Raw genomic sequence first — 26,273 nt, forward strand, 5'->3', positions numbered from 1 at the left:
AGCTGTAAATTATCTAAACAGTGGCATATCTTTGATTATTGTGAGAAAGCGTGAAGGAGAGGGTAATGAGGGTCAGAACCGGGTGCAAATGACAATTCAGCACTAATAAAGTGTTACAAAGACAAAACACACATACACATGGCCGGCGCATTATTGCACTTATATCAACAAATCATGTAGCTCACCTTATTGCATGCGCAATATTTATATACGCCATATATTAATATTTATAATATTTTTAACCACTATGAAGAGCTGTGCACGTGCAAGTGACGGGATTTCAGGCGTACGAGCACCGCTTGCCCACCGTCGCTTCGCCACAACTAAAGCCATCATCGATTTGCCGCTTTCCGTGCGTCTCTCATTGAAAATTAGCTTGAGACTTGTAGGGTCCCGTGTGAAACTGTCTTTATGTCAAAGTGGTAATGCTGCCAACCCAATTTATCAGCGGCCCAACAGGAAATCTCCCGAATCGTCCAATGTCTACTCTGGGCCTGCACATACTTATTATATAATATAATACAGAATTTGCATTTTCAGCTGTACTAGTGGTTGCGTGCGGATGTTTTACGTTGCAGAATGAAAAAAATACATGCTTGTGTATGCTTTTATTTTGGTGCAATTTTATCAATAAACAAAATTTCCAGTCTTTCACATGCATCTCAAAGATCGTGTTTAATTGTGAGTGTGAAGTGGGGGCGGCACAACGGTGTTTTGCCTGGAGCGACAGTTGAGCTTGTTACGGCCCTGCACATACACACAGTAGTCTGAGCTGTAACATTCTCGGATATGCCGATATCTTCCAGTTTTCAAAATTCCCTGATATGCTTACTCGACAACAGTTTCAAGACTTGAAAGGACTTACTGCAACAGCAATTCTGCCCAAAACATGCTCTGGGATTCTCCAATAGACATCCAGAGAGCCCCCTACATCAAAAACAAATAATTCAATTACATTTGTAGAAATGCTGAGTGATCTCTTCCTGTGCAAATGTTGCCTCCCAGATGCCTGACAATGTCAAAACAGATGAGACTCACCATCCATAAACTCAGTGCATATTGATATTCTGTTCTCCACAAAGAAAGCACTGTAGAACTTTATGATGTACGGAGAATCACACTGTAAACAACACAATCAAATATATCAGCACTATCACAAATCACTAACACTATCACTAACTTTCTCACAAATGTGCACTACCGTTCAAAAGTTTGGGCTCTTCAAAGGTTAATTTTTTTTTTTTAAATGTTTTTGAAAGATGCTGACCAAGGCTGCATTTATTTGATCAAAAGCACAGCAAAAACAGTAACACTGTGAATTATTATTCCCATTTAAAGTTTCTGTTCTAATATATATTAAACATAAACATTTATTATTGATATGAATGTTGAAAACAGATGCTTAATATTTTTGTGGAAACTGTAATACATTTTGTAGGATTCTTTGATGAATAGAAAGCATTAAGAAATAGAAAAGCATTTATTTGAAATAGAAATATTTTATAACATCATAGTTACCTTTTCTGTCACTTGTGATCAATTTAATGTGTCCCTGCTGAATAAAAGTATTCATTTCTTTAAAAAAAAAAAAATATTACTGAACCCAAACATTTGAATGGTAGTGTATGATCATTTGTAGAATGAGGAATCTGTGCTAGTTTATGGCAATGCAGTGAATAATATAAACTTTTCTTTATGGTTATGAAAAGAACATTTATTTATACTTTTAGGCAAACCGTTTATTGACTAATTTGCATGATTCACCTGATGATTGTCAAAGATACTTTATTAATAAGAAAAATGTACCACTGATGAAAAGATGAGACTAATTGTTTTCATTAAGTATTTGGTTTGTAGTTATTTATAGTAAGCCATCATGTGATGCTAATGACACCGTAGTATTTCATTCAATATGTGGAACTGGCTAATTATTCGATGCGATTGGCTCGTCGCTGCAAAGAGTGATGGGTATCCATTAAAGTCTATCTAGCAGCTGTTGTCAGAGCAGGTTACTGGAGCAGATGGACTAAACTACATAGGCACTGATCCCTGAATAATTCATGACACTTCTTTCATACTTATTACAGTCATACACCTCAAATACACCTAATCTGAAAGCTGAAACCCCACACAGCTCTAAATGAATGTGGTTTCCACCTGGAAAAGGACTCCAAACTTAATCAAACACAAAGTGAGGAGTACAGAGCAAATTATTTAGAGTATTTATGCGTGTTATTTTTAACTCTCAAGGCTATATCTATCTCTCCCTCTCATTCATCATCTCTCAGTTTTGACATCTTCAAGGACAGAAAGCTAACAAAGCGACACTTGAGTGTTTAAGAGAGGGCAAAATCCTCTAAATTTAATTAGAGGAATTGAGAGGGAATACAGTATTTCAAGTAGCTGATCACACACATTTTCGAAATTATGTCACTGCTCCTATCCACTGAAAAGAGGACTGAACTGCATTGCAAATAATATCATATAGATGCAGATTAAGTAATCAAGCGCAGAGAAAAAAAGGTTCAGACCTTATAAAGGATCTCAAGCTCTGACATGATTTGCTTCTGCAGCTCCACCGTGATGTCGAGAGGAATAACCTGGAATACAAGCACAAGGCCATCGTTTGAACTACCACACACTCAAATTAAACTTTCTGAACTACTTATTACATAAGCACTCATTTACAACCCATTTACATCCAAACAGAACTCATAAATGATATCAAACACACATATCCAATACTAGACTCTTTGCCCACCAGTGTAATTCCTTTATCCAACTATTTTACATCAGGTAAATACAACTTTTCTGATTTTAATCATCTACATGACCTGCATCAATACTTCTGTTTCAGCTCACTTTGAGTTTGAGAATGGATGCTTGAGAAACATGCTCGAAGTTTGCTCGATGCAAACTCGATGCATGCTCGAAGAGTTTTTCCTTCAACCAGTATTGACAGGAAAATCAATGGTCTGCCATTTAAAATAGCAAAAATATATTCCAAGGCTGTATTTTCATCTAATATTACAAAAGTTTTGAACTAGAAACGGTTGTGCTTGTTACGACCAAGGCATTTGCTCTCCCGCTTCCCCACTTTTGTAATGAAGCAGCGACTAGAAGCAGCGACTAAAATGCTTCTTTAGTTAAGGCTAGATTATCAGCCTCCCACTGAAATAATTGATTACAGGTAAGGCAGTAAGGCAAGGCCACACAGTTAAAGCTCAGCAGAGATCACTTACAGCCTTAGCCAAATAGATAGCCCTGCTCGAGCAAACCCAGGCAGTGCGCAGACGGAAAGATGAGCAGACACAGCAGAAGAAATGAAAGGAAAGGAGGACAGATAGGAGATAAGACATAAGAGAAGTGAGAGGATAACTAAACAGATGTAAATGAGGATGACGAGAGAGGGATAAAATGTGAGAAAAGAATGGAAGAAGTGACAGAACAGAGAACAGCTAAAGATGGAAAGAGAAAGAGACTCTGTCGTATGAGGGCCACAGGATCTCAAACATGCTTAAGTGTGGCGGTGAGTGCAGGAGTGCTGGATTTGCTCTTTAGCAGAGCACTATTAACATCTCCAGCAGTCATTCACTGCATCCTGCCGCAGTAAAGTCCACCTGTAACAGACCCGCTGAGGTCTTGCTCCCTGAGTTCACCTCTTCTGCACTGCTTCTTTTTTTTTTTTTACTGGCTGTATGATTTTCTTATCCATTAGTTCAATGTGAGTTTTAATATCATATGTTGGGTCTTTGGTATGTTTTCATGGTTTTCTATGTGAGCCAAGTAATTCTGAACAACAAGCTTTTATTTAAGGTTAGTAAAGAGCATCAGTGAATTCCGTTCACTTAATGTAGCTTGAGGTTCTAAAGCTTATTGACATTTGTATTGTTCTTACCTTCACTGCTACAATTCTCTTCCCAAGCAGGTGATATGCTCTGTCAAAAAAGGAACGATTTATGATTAATGACAATGCATACATTAATAAACAAACAAAACACACAAAAAAACAATTGTATACACACTAATGTTCAAAAGCTTGGGTGCAGTGAGTTTTTTTTTTTAAGAGCAAGGACATTAAATTGATCAAAAGTGATAGTAAATGACATTTACAATGTTACAAAAGATTTGTATTTCAAATGATGTTCTAAAATTTCTATTCATCAAAGAATATTTGCTTTTCTGCTGTTATCTCGGGACGCTAGTCCCGAGGTAAATAGCGTTCGTCAGCTCCAGTTTGTATCCAGACTCTCACGGAGACTTCTGATGCCCCAACGCCTGCGATGAGACGACTCGACGCCTGTGAAGAGACGACTCAACGCTGGCGATATGTTATGCCCTAAATTAATACATGATGATTAACTAACTATATTCTTCTATGTACATTTCTGAAATGCACTTTCTGTAAAGCTGCTTTGAAACAATATGTATTGTGAAAAGCGCTATACAAATAAATTTGAAATTTGAAATATATCAGTTTCCACAAAAAATAGGCAGTGTTTTCAAAATTGATAAGAAATTTTTCTTGAGCACCAAATCAGCATAACTTCTGAAGGATCAATTTAATTCAGTTCAATACGTATTGTTTCAAAGCAGATTTACAGAAAATGCATGTTTCTACATTACAATTTAGAGTAATCTGTTATAAGATTGTTATCCATATGTCAGATATGTACAGTTCAATACAAATAATACAAATCATGTAGTTAGCTAACATCATGTATTTGTTTGGGCAGAAACAATGAGCTATCATGTGATCATGTGACACTGAAGAATAGAGTAATGGCTGTTGAAAATTCAGCCTTGCCATCACAGGAATTAATCACATTTTTAAATATATCCAGGTAGAAAACAGTTTTTCTTGTGAATATTTCACAATATTACTGTTTTTATTGTATTTTGATCATTTCTGAACAGCAGCATAATAAACTTCTTTAAAAAATATTACAATATCTTATTGGCCCCAAAGTATTATATATAAAATAAACTTGACTTAGATATTTAAATGATCTATCTATTATATATTTGTTAGCTAATGCATTTAAACATATTAAAAGTGTCCAAATATTTTTGAGGCCACGGTACACAGAAAAATTCAAGGATAGACATTCAGTAACTGACATTCAAGGATGGAACCTATGTTCAGGGTTCTTTTTTAAAGTCACAGCAACCTGAGATGTACATCTATATGACTAAGTAAGACACTCAGGTGCTTTTTAAACATTTGTATTTATTTACAGATTATCAGCATCTTAATCGCTTCAAAAAAGAGCTCAAGAAGGGGTGTCCTCATCCTAAGTGTCAAATGCAGGTGAGGTCAACCCTGAGTCAGTCACCTGCGAAACCTCAGACATTCTGAGCTGTGGAGCGTTATCAGCTCCGTTCCCATTTCAGCGTGAGCTCTCCCAGACAGGCCTCCTGTTACAGGTCGAATTAACGGCAAAGCCACAATTATTTAATTATGATCCTTGCTCATTCCGAGCAGTGGATCTGGTTACTGCAGTAGGTGCTGAAGAGGGTTTGGGTTACAATAACCCACGACACGGTCCATTCCACCAGATAATATACTATAACAACAGACAGCTGCCAAACGAGGGTGGATTCAACAACACAGGCACACTGTATGTGTGTATGAACACGAAAGAAACAAACAAAAGAAAGAAAAAAGAAAAAGATTTGATTATGGCGCTCCGTACGTAGGCGCGTATACATCTGAAGTAAACAAATTCGTAATGGTTTGTGTTTGAGACAGTGCATGTGATTTATGGGAAATAGATGGCTGATCTTGTTACAGCTCCAGACACCTCGTAACTCCAGCAAGCCTTTAATTAATGTCGCTCTAAGTGACGCGACGGCTAACTTCCCTCATTTAGGGCGACGACACTCGATCCCATCTCACCTCAGAGTACTCTGCAGGTACACTTTACACTTCGGAAGATTCTGAGACATACAAGATACGGAGATGCCCAGTGATACACCCAATATGTGCTTATTGGGATCACATATTATTAAATTAATATGTACAGAAAATTAAATCTTAAAGACCTGGTATCACAGACAGGGCTTAGATTAAGCCAGGATTAGACCTTAGTTCAATTAGAACATTTAAGTAGATTTTATAAACATGCCGCAGAAAGAAAACATTACTGATGTGAATCTTGAGACAAAACAATTGCCCTAATATATTTTAAGATATGACAGTGCAAGTTGCTTTCAGTTAAAACAGCTCAAACATGCATTTTAGTCTGGGACTTGGCTTCAGCATTGTCTGTGAAACCAGGGAAAAGTTGTCTAGTAATCTCTGATCAATTGAATAGTCGAACTCAAGCGACATCACCTGTTAGAGGTGGTACGGCTTAATGGGTAGTGATGGGTATAGCTCAGGCCTGATTATCGGAAGGCAGACCACAATTGCGAGTTCCACATCATGCATGTAGCGAGTCATTAAGCCATCACCATTGTCCCCTTGAGCAAGACACTTAACCTTAGGTCTTTCCATAGGGATTGTCTGTGTAATATGTAGGCTATAAGTTGCTTTGGATAAAAGCATTTGCTAAATGACTACTCACTGCTTTACTAATGCCAAGTTTGCCAACCCAACCAATGATGTTGTCTTAATGGTCGCTTCAGGACATCCTGAACAGTAATGGATCCTACTAAGCCCATTGATAAAGTTCAGCTAAACTCCTTGAACTTTGACCCTGCTGAGTAGTCATGCAGGGATGATTCAAGACTGACAGACGCATGGTCAGAGCGAGGTGACGTAGTGACGTGTGGTCCTGACCCCCGTAAATGTGTCCCTATTCTCTGTTTGTTATTTACACTCCAGAGCCCAAGGTAATGAAAGCTCTGTCATGCAGTATTCATGGACCTCTAGAAGACAGCCATCGAATGCATGTGCGTTTGCAGACGAACACACACGCACGCAACCACACAAACAGGTTTCGATTACAGCAGCCAATGCGGACCAGACAGTTCTCTCCATCTCTTTCTCTATGCCATCTAACCTGAGATGACCAGATGATCGCCTCACCTGAAAAGAAAGCCATAAAGAGAGGTGCGCAGGTGCAGTGTGTGTGTATAATATACAGTATCTCACAAAAGTGAGTACACCCCTCACATTTTAGCAAACATTTTAGTATATCTTCTCAAGGGACAATACTATAGAAATGAAACTTGGATAGATTTTAGAGTAGTCAATGTGCTGCTTGTATAGCAGTATATATTTACTGTCCTCTGAAAATAACTCAACATACAGCCATTATTGTCAAAATAGCTGGCAACAAAAGTAAGTACAGTAATATAAAAGTAATATAAGTGAACATGTCAAAACTGTGTCCAAAGTGTCAATATTTTGTGTGAGCACCATTGTTATCTAGCCCTGCCTTAATCCTCCTGGGCATGGAGTTCACCAGAGCTGCACAGGTTGTTGCTGGGACCCTCTTCCACTCCTCCATAATGACATCACGGAGCTGCTGGCTGTTAGACACATGGCGCCTCTCCACCTCCCGCTTGAGGACGCTCCACAGGTGCTCAATAGGGTTCAGGTCTGGAGACATACTTGGCCACTCCATCACCTTCACCTTCAGCTTCCTCAGCAAGGCAGATCTTGGCGGTGTGTTTGGGGTCGTTATCATGCCGTTCGGCCCAGTTTCTGAAGGGAGGGCATCATGTTCTGCTTCAGAATGTCACAGTACATGTTGGAATCCATGTTTTCCTCAATGAAGCGCAGCTCCCCAGTACCAGCAGCAGTCATGCAGCCCCAGACCAGGATGCTACCACCACCATGCTTGACTGTAGGCAAGACACAATGTTCTTGGTACTCCTCACCAGGGGGCGTCACCACACATGCTGGACAACTGACCCAAATAAGTTTATCTTAAGCTCATCAGGCCACAGGACATGGTTCCAGTAATTCATGCTCTTGGACAGGTTGCTTTCAGCAAACTGTTTGCAGGCTTTCTTGTGAGCCAGCTTCAGAAGAGGCTTCCTTCTGGGACGACGGCCATGCAAACCGACTTGTTGCAGTGTGCGGCGTATGGTCTGAGCACTGACAAGCTGACCTTCTGCTTCTGCAACCTCTAAAGCAATGCTGGCAGCACTCATGCGTCTGTTTTTTGAAGCCAGCTTCTGCACCTGACGCACAGCACGAGGACTCAACCTCTTTGACTGACCCTTGCGAGGCCTGTTACGAGTGGAACCCGTCTTGGAAAACCTCTGTATGACCCTGGCCTGTACTGTAACTCAGTTTCAGTGTGTTACCAATCTTCTTATAGCCTAGGTCAACTTTGTGGAGAGCAACAATTCTAATTCTCAAACCCTTAGAGAGTCATTTGAGTTTCTAGAGGTGTTATGTTGAACATCCAGTGGTCAGTATGAGAGAATTGTACTCAAAGCACACATTTTAACTGCTCTAATACAAGATACAAAAATGTGTATGGTCCTGTCAAGCAGACAAAGACATGAACATGATGAATAGGACATGTGGCTTTGCATGGTTAAACGACGTACAGCTATTATCACTTAGGGTGTACTCACTTTTGTTGCCAGCTATTTTGACAATCGTGTGTTGGGCAACGATTAATCGCGATTAAAATCGCATCCAAAATAAAGGTTTGTGTTTACATAATATGTGTGTGTACTGTGTATAATTATTTTGTATATATAAATACACACATATGAATGTATATACTGTATATATAAAGATTTTACATAACACATTTTTCTTAAATATATACATGCATGTGTGTGTATTTATATATACAAAATATTTATATATAAAAGTGAGGAGAAATTCATATCTTTTATTGATTTCACAGGCTGTGTCCAATTAAACTGTACAGTATTTTGGTAGTGTGGCATAGGCAGGTTGACGTCCTCATTGAACAAAACTATACATGGTGAAAGACAATATGACCAGGATTACATTAATTATGCGTTCACTTGGTTTGTACTGACCATAATGTGTTTTGAGTGGTGCATTATTGGGTGCTGAGAGCACAAAACCAAGTCAAGAGAAATGTAGAAAGTGGCATTTTTTCCTACATCAATACTTTAGTATATTTTTGGATCTATGGAAATAATTTTTCAGAATTTCAGTCTATGAATATAAGAATGTTTGGTTAACTTGATCTTTTCTTGGATATGTAAGAGAGGCGCAGGGTTATAAACACTACTATAAACACAGTAGCACAACATCAAGGGGTGCAGGTTAGGTTGAAGCTTTACAGAAAAAAAATATTTATTTATTCTTAAGAAAAGCAATTTAAGCAAATACCCTAGGCACCATCCTGTATGCAGTCTGACGGTCACAAAGGTGTGTGTTTTGCATAAAGGAGAGAGTGTGTGTACATGAGCAAGCAAAGTAGAGGTGATCGAGGACAGCTGTGGAGATGGATGGGACACTGGCCTAAATTTCCCTACGAGCCACATCAGAGATTATATTACATTACATTACATTACATTTCACCTCCCGCTACCTGTACTGCACTGCAGCTGTCAGTCTGAGCAGGAAACACAATAACAGTGAATGTTTCCTTTCTTTAAAGATCATGAATATGCACTGAACAAAAAATAAATAAATAAAAACAAACATTCCTGGTATTACGGTCTTTTAGAACACATTACACATCCTTTTTGCTATGTGAGATAGAAGTTTGCATTGATTTTAAATGGATGTTTCATACAGACTTAAAAATAAAACGTCTATGTTCAGACAAGCTGTATTTCTTATCCATCACTTAAAAGAGAGAAAAAAAAGGGAAAATGGTTTGAATTAGGAGATAAATGCAATATTCAGCACTTTCTTTTGTTTGGGAAAAAAAATATTCTAGGCAAACACATTTAGTGCTGAGCTTGTAAGACTGCATTTATGTTTGGGTTGCAGTATTGGCTTTTTTAAAATGGTTGAACAATTTCCAACAACACAGAGGTGCTCCTCCAGTAATAGAAGAATATGATGAGTGTTTGGGTTATCCACAAAAGCACACAGACCCTTGTCAACGGTCAATCGGTTCAAGAAATTAATAAAATGAACTGTGCGTGTAAGACGACGGCCTTGTCCAGTCCTGTCCTGTCATTGTATCATTTAGGATGGGTGTATAGTTTGGGCAACAAAAGGAGCTTTAGAAGGGTCAAAAAGAGTCACTTCACCCTCACGAGCGCTAAAACTCTGATGTCTCAAGACATTTAAAGAATCATAATATTGAAAAGGTTTTGAGGGATGTCTGAAAACATAAGCAATGTAAAATTAATCAGAACATGAGTGCAGACAACCTATAGATTGTAAGGTTTTGAAGAGGCTGATCACAATCGGTCTAATTAAAATCTCAAAACACGAGAGAAGCACTCACTTGTAAACAGTTCCACCATTTCCATGGCCGAGCTGCTCCTGGTACTGGAGGTCATGTTCATTTATCTAAACAAACAAAGAAAATAAAAAAACTGAGAAAGAAAGTCCCCTCTAGATACTGTTTTTATTCAAGGAGAGCAAAATTCTTCAACCCTATTTTAGCTAAATAATCTAAAGTAAGTTATTATGTGTGCCAGTGTGTGTGGAATCAGGTGTTTCTGTGCATTTCTTTGTGCGAGTTGGTTGTACGCATGCAGTCATAGACATGTCTCTATGAGATGGCCACTACAGCAGTTTTATTTTTTTGCTCAATAAATGTTTAAAACGGTAAAATAAACTGGTGAGTTGAAGGACACAGACAGACAGACAGACAGACAGACAGACAGACAGACAGACAGACAGACAGACAGACAGACAGACAGACAGACAGACAGACAGACAGACAGACAGACAGACAGACAGACAGACAGACAGACAGACAGACAGACAGACAGACAGACAGACAGAAAGAAAGAAAGAAAGAAAGAAAGAAAGAAAGAAAGAAAGAAAGAAAGAAAGAAAGAAAGAAAGAAAGAAAGAAAGAAAGAAAAGAAAGGGACATATATAAAAAAGAGTTTATAGTGAAAAATTATTTGTAAGAGCTGCCCAAAGAGGGGAAAAAAGGTCCTAAAAACTCAGAAATCCCACTGTAAGGTCATTGGGAGTTCAGTAGCAACAAAAAAGGAGGATCAATACAACATTTTCTGTCTAATATATAAAAAGGTGACAGCAGTGAGGAGAGTGATAAGAAGTTTAATGATGATTTGTTTGCCTATGCTGTCATGTTCGACTTTGATAAAAGCTGTCAAAATGGTAATACAATACAGGCCCTTCTGGCACCAAGAGGCCAGAGGGACCAGTATGTTTTAACATGCAGTCAGTTTAATGCACACCAGAATGCCCTCCATCTTTATTTCAACCTCTTGATTTCTTTGAATATAACAATAAAATACATGCTGTGGGATCTTAACTCTCAGAGCTTCAGGTTTTCAGCCTGTGAGTGTGAGTAAGACTATACATCAGAGCCCAGTTGCAACAAACCCCTTAAGTTAAGAAAATGGTTGTACCATTATGGGTTTTCGTAACATAAGGGCTCTGTAACAACCAGCTGCAGATTCCATAGGGCCAGAGTATCTCTGAGGCTGACGAAACAGAAAAACGCTGTGGAAGGTCACTCTGGTAATCTCATGACCTGACCTGTAAATGCAGTTGCTAATTCCAGCCACAGAGGATTTTCAGATTTTCAGCTTTGAACCGATTCATCCAGTCAACAAATTAACTCCCACTCAATCATTGACATTAGAATTGACAAAACCACAATTCTTTTCGCAACTGAAAAGATACATGACATTTCTCAGTAGCGAGGTGGCAATGCCGCTGTTTTTGAAGCAATTAAACTTACACTTCACTATTAGTAGAGACTCTACTGACGAACACTGTTGAGAGACACACAGCCTGGTAATATACACAAGCGTAATCTCTCTCTCTTTCCAATAACTACATTAGTCTGCATATCAATGGCTCAAGCCTCTGTTCCTAGCTCTAAAATTACATTTTGTAGAAATTAGGTTTAGACTATTTGAAGGTGTCCGTGTCAGTGTAATTATACATTTAAGTACTGAGTAATAATAATTAACTACATGTAGGGTGTGGGATTGCAAATTTAGGAATCTGTTTAAGATTTGCTGATCCTACATCCTTACATAATGTCAGATGGAAAACTAAGCGGAAGTACATTGTATTTAGCATTTAAGGTAAAGATGATGACATCAGATGAATACTTCGGTTCAACGAAGATTATAGCAAGAGGTTCCTGCCAGTCCTGTTCTCTTTATTGTAAATCTAATTACAGATTACTGAGACTCTCACCCTTTGTCTTCAATGGCTCTTGGAGCCCCTGTCCCATTCTTTGAATAGTTATGCTGATTGGATTAGGACTGGTAACACTCTAGAGTCTGGGGCGGGTTCCTATACATGGATACTTCATTTGCATGCTTTGTTTAAAATCATCAGCCAGGTGCTTTGTCTCCATTTCTAAGCACTGCCTCCTAAAATCTATATAAACTACAGTGTACACTGCCTTAGTTAGACTTGATGACTGCAGCTACCCACAGCTTGTGTTCTCAAAGATTCTTGCTGAAGATACAAATGAGTCTCTCTCGTCTTCGCTTCTGAGTTTCCTACAAGGGTTAGGGTTAGTAGGGTTTGTTTTAGGGTTACCTGTATGTAATTATGCACAATTTATAGTAATTACTATAGTAAAGTGTAACATGTAACAAGGACACTAAAATAAATTAAAATAAATAAATTAGTCCTACACACAAGCTTTTAAGGACAAAAACTTAAAAAAATGTCTTGCAATGGAACATCTGAACAATGTCTTGAGGCATGGCAATCATATAGTATAAGCGGAATAATTGACTCTGGGCCCTTGGATTATTAGAAAAACAATGCACAGCCAAGATGTTCCAACGTTATTTTTCTAATAATTTAATGGCTCGTCATCAATTACTCCTTACTTGTACCACAATAACAGGGTATTGTTACATCTGATGTGAAGCATTCTGCTTTTATAAAACTGCAGAAAACCAAAACAAGATATTTACTTATGAATAAATAAATGTATTAAAAACATTATTATTATTATCATCATCATCATAAAAAAACGATGACAATATAATATAATTATATATAAATAAGGATTATTGTTAATAATGATAGCATTATAATAATTAGTGTTGTTATTATTACTATTATTATTAATAACAGCAGCATTTTTCATTAACAAAAAAATTATAATAATATCATTACTATATATCTGAACAATCCAAGTCATTTGTTTTTGATTGCTAATGCGGCTGGTTAGTCAGTGTTTTGTGTGTTATTGTAGGGGAAGTGTTTCCCCTTGTGAACTGGACCTGATGTGAAGCCAATGCTCTGCTGACAGGCCTCACCCCGACTACAGGGGCCATTTGATTTGATACAGGACATTTGATTAGGCTGAAGTGTGGGAGAGAGGCATTGTGTGTGTGTGTGTGTGTGTGAGAGAGAGAGAGAGAGAGAGAGAGAGAGAGAGAGAGAGAGAGAGAGAGAGAGAGAGAGAGAGAGAGAGAGAGAGAGAGAGAGAGAGAGAGAGAGAGAGAGAGAGAGAGAGAGAGAGAGAGAGAGAGAGAGAGAGAGAGTGTGTGTGTGTGAGGATGCTAGTGCTCTATTAACTGTGCATGTTACTGGTGTCACAGGGGATGTGACTGTCTTAATTGTCTATCTGACACACTTTAGTTGACAGACTGGTCAGCTAGGGGCCTGTGGAGGGGGGAGAAGAGGTGACAGGGAAAGGAGGAGGGGTGGGCAGCAAAAGGACACAGCTCTGTACACTCAAGATAAAGATCTCAACCATACCACAGAGAAAGGGTCAGTGAACAGCCTGTTATGTGCAATCAATAGATGCTTTCGCACATTCACACAGAGAATCTAAGGTGACAAATTAAATGGGATGAGTGAAGCATCACTGGTTGATTGGTACTACTGATGATACTGTGCATTATATGTGTGTGTATCAAAAAAGATATGCAGAAGTAAAGTGTGTAGTGTGAAGAGAGGGCTACTATACCTGTCCATTTGTCAAAATCTTCTTAAGCTCAGCTGAAGACTTTCTTAAACTGCTGAAGAAAAAATTTAAAGTATGAAATTGTGTATGAGAATAGAATACTTAATAGAAGGCTCTGCAAATATCAGACATGCATCACTGATGAATACACACACACACACACTGGCCTTCAGACTGCAGGTCTTTGTCCTGTGCCAGGGGGTTTCATTATATCAGACCAGATCCAATTATAACTGACAAAATGTTTTTGCTGTATGTTTAGGCTATGAAGACTACCAGCTCCTGTTAGTGTTTCTCTTATTAAAGGGAATTACATTGAGACCTTTATAATTATGAATATCACCTTTAAAGGTGCAGTACACGACTTCTGAGAAACAATGTTAATATTTGAAATCAACCCAAACAAACACACCCTTCTCTTCATTGCTCCGCCCCCAAAGTGCACAAACATGCCATGCAGAATGGATGTCTCTTTATCATAGCTGAAGCGAAGCAAAATAATGCTTTGCGAAAAATAAAGCGAAGATGACCAATGAACAACAGGGAAGAACAAAAAAATTAACACAGTACACAAGAGTATATACAAGTAAGAGTTTGTTGTTAGTCACCATGCAGCAGCTCAAAACTGTCCTGTTACTATAGCTAATCTGTAAATTTTTACAACAAGGCCCTGTTGATTAAAATTTTTACTATAAATTCCTTTAAAGGGATACTTCACCTCTGGAAAGATGAATCTGTATTTAAAATGGGTAATTTATGTAGAAGAAATGTGAAATTATTTTTGAATTTGGAGCTTTCTAGACTGAGAAAAGCCAGAAAATGTATTTTTGGCTTATGTGGATGAAAGACAACAACTCCCAGAATGCACTTGCTTCGCTGCCCTAGGAGGCCACGCCTACCGGTAACAGAGCGCAGTAGTTAAACAACAAGTCTAGGCTACTAGTGAGTCTCCGTGATGAGTCTGCCCGAAAATGTGTTTCGAGATCGCCCAAAATGTCCGGGATTCGGCTTTTGCGATCTACAGTCGCCATTCATTATGTTTACTGTGGAGAGCAGGACGAGACTGAGGGCCGCGGGAGAACGGCGCAAGGCCGGTGGCGTGATTAGGCCTACTGATGAGCGACACCTGTGAGACGCACCGGTCTCGTATCTCTCACGGAGGAGCGGGAATTTTCTTAGCAATGTTAAAACGCACATCAACCGATCACTTGTTTAGCGTTCATGTAAACACTACATTCAGATTCACCAATCGGAATGAATTCAGTTAGATTGAAACAAAAGGTGTGCATGTAAACAATGAATGGCGACTGCAGAAAGCAAAAGCTGAATCCCGGACATCGACGGCCGGACATGTCCGGGAAAAAGAGGATGGTAACCCCTACTACTCAGCTTTCTCCACAGAACAAGAGCCTGCTAGCTTAGCTTCCAAAAAAAGATGGCTGACACTATGTGTACATTCTGTGAGTGAGATCCCACCCTCTATGGGCGGGTTGAGAACATGCGGGACAGCTCCTTCTACTGGCTGTAGTCTTTAGCCTCTGGCCAAAAAATCCTCCGATTACGCAAAATGACGATTTTTGCGTCATCGGAGGATTTTTTCCAGACAAAAAAATACATAAATCTCTCGTCTCAGGGGGATATGAGGGTGGAAAGCACGGTAATTCGAAAATACTACAGGTTTTCTTCTAATACAAAGCTTAATGCTAAATCCTGAAGTATCCCTTTAATTGCTTTTTAGTTATTTTACTACTTATTTCCTAAGCACAAGGACACCAGAATTGGACACAATTATCCATAGAAACAGGAATTAAATTTGGTAATGTACACTAATGTTCAAAAGTTTGAGATAAGTAAGATTTCTTGATGATGTTTTTGTCTCTTAAGGCCCCGATATACTTCAAGCGAAATCGAAGAACGAACTGCTGTGACGTCATTTCGAACAAAATCAGGCCAAAACGAAGTTCGTTTAGAGTTCGTTTTGGAAGTTCAAAACAGCTTGCCAAAGCGAACTTTCCGGAAAAGTTTGCTACGGGTAGTAAACACCTTTGTAGTACCACTGGTCCGTGGCGATTACGTAATAGGCAGGTGTGTGGGGAGGCTCCGCATTCTTTCACATGAAAATATTTTCCCGTTCATTTCTCCTGTTCAGTTTGTCGAGGTCAGACGTCCGCAAGTGAAAACATGAACACACTGGAGACCTGCTTTATAGTAGAAAATGAAGTTGTTCTTCAGATGAAATGAGAACAACTGTTTTTCATGTTTAATAAGGTAAAGCTGCTTGATTAAGCAATCTATAGTATAAAATGTTATAAATAAACATGACGTGACTTAACTTGTCACGTGCCGAATTGCAGAGCTTGTGCAAATGTATCCACATTGCTATGATCAGAAGCTTTTCTTTTGCTTTATTATAAAAAAAATGCTTGCTGATTTATCATATTTGTTGTGTTTATTTTGTTATTGAGAAGAAAGCACACAGCACATATTTACATATTCATCTAAACTTTGCTCTCCGCAGTGTGAGCGGCGTCAGATGTTCGCTAACAGTATGGTCACGTATTTCGAACTTCCTTTTCCCAAGCGAACAACGAAAAAGAACATTGCCGTGAGTATATAGGGGTCTTTATGCTCACCAAGACTGCATTTATTTGATTAAAAATACAGTAAAACAGAAATATTGTGAAATATCAATAAAATTTAAAAGAACTTCTCTAATTTAATATAAATATTATTTCCATATAAATAACATTTATTCCTGTGATGGCAAAGTGATGTCAAAATTATCCTTCAGAAATCTTCTAATATGCTGATTTGGAGCTCAATAAACTTATTATTATTAATGTTAAAAACAGTTTTGTTGCTAAATAGTTTTTGTAGAAACTGTCATTTTTTCAGGATTTTTGATAAATAGAGAGTAAAAGAACAGCATTTATTTGAAATAAAAATATTTTGTAACATTATAAACGTCTTTGATGTCACTTTTGATCAATTGAATGTGTCCTTGCTTAATAAATGTATTCAATACTTTATTTAAAAAAAAACTTTAAAAAAAACTTGCGGAGCCCACATTTTTTAACGGTAGTGTGTAACCAGAAGTTAATCCACCTAAAATGGTAGTCCTAATTTAAAAAAAAACGCTATTTAGTTAACAAGCCACAAGAGGCTGCAAGTTACAGTGATTTTACCACAGGTAAGAGGTGTTCTTAGGCATGATGGATACCGGATTCCTCTGATTAAGAAATATAGTTGGTAACCCTAAGCTGTTTAACAAGCAATGTAGAAAACTTGAGGGATTAATATAGAATTGTATCACCTATCGTTGGACCGGGAATCAGCTGCAGAGGAGCTCCTGCCACTCGAGGATTCGGGCCGCGTGTTCACCTGCGGGCAAACAAAGACAATCAGAACCCTGTGCTAATTAACCTGTGATTCAACAGCAAACTGCCTGTTTTGGCCGCAAGGTTAATTGGCGTTTGTGGGGGAGACAGAGAGAAATAAAGAGAGAGGCTTGAGGAAAGGGGTCACTTCATCTATCAGGCAAAATTAAATATAACTCTGGGAACATCCTTGGGTAAAAAAAAAAAAAAAAAGAATGAATCAACATCACGTCCTTTATTTGTCATTAAAGGGGATTTATGAAGCTGCTTCTTGTCAGAGCCACGCTAACGGATCGCAGTGGGAGAATGAAGGAAAAAAGCTCAAAGAGAGTCACTATATAAATAAGTAGATTAATTGAGGTCTGTAGGTCGTATAGTGTAGTGCAGTAAAGCAGTGATTCTGTTCTTAATTAGTGTCTATGAAGACCTCATTTAGATCAGTTTTTTCTTCTTCTTTTTTTACCCTTTTCAAGCCAATTAATTCGGAATTAAACCAAAACAAGCACAAAACAAGAACAATTATACTATCTAGGTAAACAGAAACTACACTACCCTTCAACACTTTAGGGTTAGTAAGAGGTTTTTTTTTTTTTTGTGCTAAAGAAATTAATATGTTTTATTTACCAATGATATTCAGCAATGATGGCATGCTGAAAATTCAGCTTTGCTATGACAGGAATAAATTATTTTTTAATATATTCAAATACAAAACAGCCATTTTAAATTGCAATAATAGTTCCAATAGGCTTTGATCAATTAAAACGCAGTCTTGGTCAGCATAAAAGCCTTCTTTCAAAATATATATATATTTTTTTATATTACCGACCCCATATTCGGTCGGTCATATTTGAAAGGTTTATCAAATAAGCAGATAGAAATACAATGAAAAACATTGAGGGGGTAGAAAATGAGAGACAGATAGAAAGAGAGAGTCTTGACTTCAATTGACATTTCAATAAGTGTACGCAGCATAACCGATCCATGGCCAATTCTGCTGAAACAATCATTGAGACACATACCTTCAGGCCGTGTATGTTGCGGATCCCTGGGGTCTTACCGGCTGAAAAGAAAATTGACTAGATTGTAGATCAAATGAGGCCAGAGTAAAAGAACATGAGCAGAATATTTTACAGAAAATGTTTCAAATGTCAGAATTAGTCTATCTGCAACATTACAAAACATATTGAAATACAGCTTAGGGAGCTAATAAGTATATCATAAAGAATAATGCATATGTGGATGCATTCATAAAGAATTGATATTTATTCCTGAAACTGAAACTGATATTTATTCCTCTCACAGAAGCCACTGAGCATGAAGTAATTTGGGATTTGCTAAACAGAAAACGCTCACAAACGCACGTGAACAGGCCAGTGCTGAGTATGGGGTTTTAAACAGCGATCTAGGCTCTAGGTGGGCCTCGGGCACGTTTACTGTTGCGGTGTTAAACTGTAATTTGGGCCAACACACTAACACACACTTTACACACCTCGTGGAAATATCTGTAAAGGCTCAGGTAACAGTCCATTGATGCGGTGCTCCATCACTGTGTTGCAGTACTGTGGAGAATAAACAAAAACAAAAAAGACTCTAAAAACAGGCCAGTTCCTTTTTTCAGTAGTTCACAAAAATCAATACAACAACAAAAGTATTTGAGAAAAAAAAAGTCCCACGGAGTATCAAAGCAATCTTATGTCCAAAAAAAATATATATATTCTAAGTAACACTTCAGTATAGGGAACACACATTCACTATTTACTTCAACTTTTGCCTCAAACTCCTAATTTACTGCTTATTAATAGTAAGGTAGTTTTTGTGGCGTTTAAGTTTCGGTATTGGGTAGGATTAAGGGATGTAGAATAAGGCCATGCAGAATAAGGCATTAATATGTGCTTTATAAGTACTAATAAACAGCCAATATCCTAGTAATATGCATGATAATAAGCAACTAGTTAATAGCGAGAATTGAACCCTAGAATAAACTATTGTCTCTCAGAGCCACTTGCAGTATTGGGGGGGTAAAGAAAAGACGCTAAATGAATCGGGCACCCAGCTCAGGTAATCTTTTTGAAAGCCTCTGTATCAATTCATCCGTTGTAATGGCTGCCAGGCGCAGCCCAATCACTGAGTTTTCTCATTTCAGCCTGACGTAAAAGCAATCTGCCAGTAACGGCTGCCTATTAATTAATTACACTGCATAATAGGCTGAAATGGAGTCTGGCATTTATAAACCTTTTATTATATTATTAATGATATTATTAATGTCATGGCAAGCTTTTTGTGTAATTATTTTTCTTTTTCTTTAATTAATCTATGCGGTTAATAAAGAAATTTAACTTAAAGCAATCTAGATTTCAAGTTTTGTTGGCACTGTACTTGTAGTTACAATATGAGACTTCATGTCGTATATTAATTACATTTATTATATTTTATAATATTCAATATTTACTGAAGTTGATCTTGCAGTGTGTATATATATATATATATATATATACATATTCCATTTTAACGATTTAATTTTTATTATTACTATTTTATATATTATTTTATTCATTCATATTATTGTATAAATATTCAATATTATTTTGAAGTTGATCTTGCAGTTGATATGTCATGTAGCACTTTTGCTGATTCTATTTCAAAAGAACTCTGGTGTCTTTCAAACACGCGCACAGATTTGTCTCTCCTGCCAAAAGAACATTCAATGGATGTTTCGGTTAACAGAACCATCTGGTCGCTCGTCCTCTCCTCTCAGTCCAGCACGAGACCTTTGTGTCCAAACACAGAGCACCCATCGCACACAATAAAGCCATTAAAAACCACAGATCCAGATGGACAAGAGAGGAGGGGAGAGTGTCAGTGTTTGAAAGAAAGACAGAGACAGAGAGAGAATGAGAGACAAAGGCAGAACAAGACAAAGGTCAAAAGCAAGCCTAACCAAGGGGCCGGCGGTACAGCACTGTCCCTCCGCCGCGTGCGAATACGTGATGAATACGCCGTGCCGCACGCGAGGACATGCAGAGGAAGCAGTGTTAGAGCAGCTGTTATTAAATACCCTATTTATCACTGTCACCTCTCTGCACTGCCTGCAGGCACTGAAACCATGTAGCTCTACCAAAACACACACCTTTAATTTTCCACTCGGTTGCTTTATCGATTAGGGCTGCAATTACCTAACTAATCTGTAACAGTGTATTAAAAGAAACCTCCCTTTGTTGGACAATAACTAAAGGCAGTTTGATCACAGGAAGGCAGCTTGAGAGCTGGAGGGAACAGAGGAGTCGGACCTCCGCTCTGTTGGACCCCGATCATTAACACACCCCAAGTAAAGCGCTCTGTAATTAGCAGTCCCAGCCTGGGAGATCAGTGCCTGTGTGTGTGTGTGTGTGTGTGTGTGTGTGTGAGAGAGAGAGAGAGTTGGCGAGGCTACATCTGACATGGGTCAGTCTTTAACTTTGAACTAACATCCTGGAAAGGCTAACGGTAAGAAGGGGTTCACCGGGGACCCAGAACATCTCAGAGACCTCAGACTGATGATCGCTGCTAGAGCAGTCAAGACAGTTTGAAGGTCGGTTTTCACCAGAGAGCTCTGTGAATTAGCTTACGCACCTGTAAAGCAAGAAGTCATCTCTTAATTCCTATTAAGTCTACATAACAGTAGATCCCTTCACATGGAATTAATTGAAGCAAATTTATAAAGGTCCCCCACAGAGACCCCAAGAGCCACCAGGGCAAAGAGCACACGCTTGAAATATGACCACAATGATCAGTTAGACATAGGCACAAGCCTCAGAACATGTTACATGCATATTAAATTCCACCCTTCTCAGCAGCTTGCACTCTCCCCAGAGAAGCAAACAGCATCATGGGAGGAAAAACTCATTTTCAGAAAAAGTGGACTCAGTTGTGCTGTTAACCAAAATGCAAGGGGGAGGCAATCTGCAACAGCAACGAGCGGTAATATTCACTGTCAGAGTAATATGGCCTCAAAGATTTTTTTGGTGATGTGCGATGGCACGTTCCTTAAGAGTAAAGTCTCTCCGTGTATAAGCATCAATGCAGATTGTTGCGATAACAAATGAGAATACTCGCATTCCCGCAAATATCTCCAATGTCAGAATGTGCATTTCAAAACTAGAATTAATCAAGACAGGGAAAAAAGTTGAATTACACTCAGGCAGAGCAGGACACCCGCGAGACATCATTGTCAGTGTGTCACCTTCTGGCCTAATCTGGCTAATGACTCCAATGGCCTTGAGAGGTACAACATTGATAAAGCATCTAAAAATAAATAAATATCAAATATAAGTAATTTAATTTCATGCAGAAGCGGTGGTTTTAAAGCCCATGGCTACTCGAGAGTCATTGAGAGCTGATGGGGGGTAAAAGACAACACCAGCTGAAAGTGGATTTTGAAAAATTCCTCTACCCAAGAGGGCTGTGCTTCTAATGAGGCGAAACTTTAAGTATTGAATAATAAATAATAAAAGTTGATAGTTCATTTAACTTCCACTGTACTTCACAGGGGGAAAAACTATTACGAGTCATTACGTTTGGTGTCCACAATGTGAGCAGTAAGTATTGAAAGCACTTTTACGGCGGTCTCAAAAGAAGAACGTTAAAAACAACACATAGAAAGCAGAGAAAGAAGAAGAACAGACTGAGGAAACAAGAGTAGGCAACAACATTCCTTGACTTGAAAAGTTTACAATAGCTTTTTATTAAACACATGACACAAATATTTTGAACATTTTCAATTTGTGCCTGGTCACTGGGGAGGCCACTGCCTGAGTCAACACAAAAATAATGAATATTAAGAAAAATAAGCAGGAATTTAATATTACACTTTTCCCTTTGCTAATCTTGCTTGGTTAACACCTGTTAAATTTAAAATAGGGGGTGAGAGCCAGAGACGCACGTTGCCATGGAAACATCGAGAGGTGAAGCCAGAAAAAAAGGAAATAGATGAAGAAATTGAAAAGAAAAAAGAAAATATGTAGCTACTTGTCATCCTTGCCAATCAGCAAAGTAATGAGAACATTTTCCCCAAGGGTGAATAGATCTGGAATAATAGATTTGTAATAGCTTTTCCCTTCCAACAAAACACTTTCAGCATTCAAAGGTCTAATACAACAGACTGTAATAGAGCGCAACGGTGACCACCCAGTTTTCCTCAGCTTTGGTCCCGGAAGTATTTTTCTTTGTTTATTTGCTCCATAGGCATTTCATTAAAGCCTTTTTATTGAAGTGTCTCATGAACCAACCAGCTCCAAGAAGAATCACAAAATTGCAAACAAGGGTTGTTGCTAAGGATTGACCAAAGTGAAAATTTTGGGCTGAAATCGAAAGCCAAAATTCTGCATGCACTTGGCCGAGAACCGAAACCAAAAATTAGTATATATATATATAAAATTGTATTTAATATTAGACTTTTTAATTTAATCTTATTTAAAAAAATAATACAAGCCAATAAAATAAAATAACCACACTTATTTAAAGAAACACACCAAAATTGGACAGAAAATGTATAAAAATTATTTTTCATTCAGTTGTATGCAACAGAATCAGATTTACCCGATTTATTTTTTGACCAATTATCAAAATAAAGTATAGTACACATGGAATTACACAAAAATCCTGCATGAAAGTGAAACCTGAGCACTGAACACTGAGGCATTTGCTGTATGTTCGGCTCATTTTCAGCCTTTTTTCCGTTTCGGCCAAAAAACGAAAATACCATTTCAGCCGATAATTTTCTGCAGACGAAATTTCTGTGTATCCCTAGTTGTCACAATATATCGGTACTGACGATAGCAGCAATATTACAAAAATGAAATGCTGATATTGTGTTAATATTACACATACAATATTATCGTTTGAAAGCCGGCACCAGTATGACACTCAAATACAGTGGATGGCAGTTTTACACCTTAACCTTGATCATCACCACCCATCATAAAATAGAAAAACATAGTACATTATTTTTGTACACTTCTGTACAGTTATGGTTACAAACTCTCGATTCACCTGCCTACACTCGTATTTTAAGTGTTTCATTGGCCCAAAAAAAAAGAAGACACTAAATAAAGTTAAAGGGGTCATATAATGCCATTTTTGTACAAGCTAATATGATTCTTTAGGGTCTAAATTAAAAGTTTGTAATATACTTTAATTAAAAATTCTCATTAGTATTGCAAGAAAACACTTATTTTACCTGGTCAAAAACAGCTCTGTTTTCAGCACGCCGTTTCAGTGTATATGACTTTAAATGATCATGAGCTTTGCTGACTCCGCCTCTCTGTTCTATGCGTCACCAGAGCCGGCTCTGGCGTACACCATTTGTAACACAATAACACATAACGCGTTGTTCAGTATAAACGTGGGATTATGCATTATATTGAGAACGTCATACATAGAAAACATGCCGTAATGTACCCTGAGTGTAAACCTTAGACGCATTCATTGTGAAGCATGCAGCTAGCGATTTACAAGGATTAATATAAATAGTAATATAAAGTTTAATAAAACGTTACACTCACTTCAGTTCTTTTGGAGGTTCAGCAGGAACACGAATATCTGCTACCGATCCTTTCTTCAGGAGCTGCTTCTTAGCAAAACCAGCTTTATACTGATCCTCGTTTATAAAGCAGTCTGGTGAGTGAAATGATTCGCGCAAACATGAGCATTGACGTTGCTCGTGGGGAATATTCCCTTCGAAAACAAACTCAGCCACTGCGTCTTCAGCGGTTCGGATTTAGGAACATTAAAATGACTGCTGGGTTCGTTATTACACCCAAGAACAGAACACCACAATCGCTTAGACGCCATTCTGCTCATAGACAGTGCTCCAGCATATCAACAATGACCGCGCCGGTCCGCGCAGACTATGATTGACAGCTAGCGAGGGCGGGTCTGTGTTGAAACGCGGCTGTCGCGGCTGTCAATCAACAATCGTGGGAGGGGCGTCGGTTTTATTTACGTCACAAAAACGAACGGCTCAATTTAAGACAGGGGAAAACATATAAGGAGATTAAAACAAAACCACTGGATGGATTTTTATCATTATATGATGGTTGTGAACAGACACTGCCAACACACATTTCAATACAATCAACTTGTAAAAGTGCATGTACCATTATATGACCCCTTTAAGGATGAATGTGACAGATTTTGACTTGGGTTTTTTTTGGCCACAATAACCATACAATGAAAATCTGATATCATGACAATCCTATTATAATCTATGATTTGAATAAAAAAAGAAAAGAAAAAGAAAAAAGGAAAAAGTACAAGACTTGCACTTAACTACAAATTCCATGAAGTATTGCAAATGGTGTTGTTTTAAGAATCTGAATTAAAGTAATTTTAAAAAAAAACATTATAACTGTTAATAAGTATAAAAACAATATATGTTAGATGTATTGTAATATTAATATATTAACAAAATATATAAGCAGTGAGAGAGATTCAATTACATCATTTGCAATGCTTCACAATAGGCCTTAATAAATCTTAATCAGAGTAGCACCATTTTTTATTATTTTTTAATGCATGAAAACGATGCTGTGAGGGATATACAGTACCTGTTGAAAGTTTGGAAACATTAAAACATTTTGTAATCAATTTATTATGCTCACCAAGGCTGCATTTATTTAATCAAAAATGCAGTACAAACGGTAATAGTGAAATATTACATATTTTATAAACGATTTTAATAAATTTAGAAATGTGGTTTATTCCTGTGATGCAAAGCTGAATTTTCAACACCATTACTCCAGTCTTTAGAGTCTCTAGAGTCTTTGCTGCTCAAGAAACATTTCTTATTATCTAGCTACCGTACTTAATATTTTTGTGGAAACAATCATCAAAAGTGACAGTGAAGAAATATATAATGTTACAAAAAAAATGATTTAATAAATGCTTTAATCAATTTAATAAATGAAGAAAAAAAAATGCTGTTCATTGAATGCTTTCTATTCGTCAAAAAATCCTGAAAAAAAGTATCACCATTTCCACAAAAATGTTAAGCAGCATAACTATTTTCAACATTGATAATATTGATAAATGTTTATTGAGCAGCAAAAATCAGCATATTAGACTGATTTCTGAAGGATCATGTGACACTGAAGACTGGAAAAATGATGCTGAAAATTCAGCTTTGCATCACAGGAATAAATTAACATTTTAAAATATATTCAAATAAATAAATAAAAACAGTTATTTTAAATAGTAATAATATTTCACAATATTACTGTTTTAACTGTATTTTTGATTAAATAAATGCAGCCTTGATGAGCATAAGAGATTTCCAAAACATAAAAATTTTAATGTTTCCAAACTTTTGACAGCTACTGTAAGTACAGTGGATTCAATGAATTATACGGTTGTTTAACAACCTACCGATTGTCCAGCAAGCTAAACTTTCAGTAGACAAAAACAGTTTTGAAAGTTGTGAGTTGTAAAAATGATTGTGTGATCTCCTTTATATAGTGTGCACGTTGTAAAGACTGTACATCTATCCCTCACAGCCTCATTTTCATCTGCATTAAATTCAATATGGCGTCTAACTTTACTTTTGTCGGATGTTTCTCATGGTAACAGTGACGTTTCTGATGGTGAGTTATGTTTACAATTAGGCAATGTAGTTCTTCAATGGCAATCTGGCTATTAAACATGTTTTAGAAATGATGCTGAAATCACACTGTTTAACAGCTGAATCAAAGGACTCAAAGAGCTCGGCTGCATTTATACATGAGGTATACCAAACTGTCTCTGGGTATACTCACATATGACAGCATGGCTTTGAGCTCCTCATCACTGCGAACTGTGATTCTGTCGCCAACTTCATCCTCATCTGAAATATAAGAAATCATTTGAATCTAAAACAGCTAATCACTTG

At 37.6% G+C, this 26,273-nt stretch overlaps 1 protein-coding gene across 2 annotated transcripts in view; it reads right to left on the reverse strand.

Annotated features, from left to right (window-relative positions):
• The window catches only part of map2k5 (mitogen-activated protein kinase kinase 5), a 74,780-nt gene that overhangs the window by 47,838 nt on the left and 669 nt on the right, over nt 1-26,273 (reverse strand). Inside the window, exons 3-12 of one of the 2 annotated variants that reach the window (XM_056265338.1) lie at nt 26,161-26,228; nt 18,864-18,933; nt 18,394-18,434; nt 17,311-17,378; nt 14,001-14,049; nt 10,353-10,417; nt 3,899-3,938; nt 2,532-2,600; nt 1,039-1,120; nt 866-927 (exon numbers count right to left, since the gene is read on the reverse strand). In XM_056265338.1, the coding sequence (XP_056121313.1) occupies nt 866-927; nt 1,039-1,120; nt 2,532-2,600; nt 3,899-3,938; nt 10,353-10,417; nt 14,001-14,049; nt 17,311-17,378; nt 18,394-18,434; nt 18,864-18,933; nt 26,161-26,228 (614 nt within the window). Of the gene's footprint in view, nt 1-865; nt 928-1,038; nt 1,121-2,531; nt 2,601-3,898; nt 3,939-10,352; nt 10,418-14,000; nt 14,053-17,310; nt 17,379-18,393; nt 18,435-18,863; nt 18,934-26,160; nt 26,229-26,273 lie in introns of both variants that reach the window. The other variant, XM_056265337.1, reaches the window with a different exon arrangement.

This window comes from Rhinichthys klamathensis, unplaced genomic scaffold (assembly GCF_029890125.1).
Source record: "Rhinichthys klamathensis goyatoka isolate OS25496 unplaced genomic scaffold, OSU_Roscu_1.1 h1tg000232l_1, whole genome shotgun sequence".
Lineage (NCBI taxonomy): Eukaryota > Metazoa > Chordata > Actinopteri > Cypriniformes > Leuciscidae > Rhinichthys > Rhinichthys klamathensis.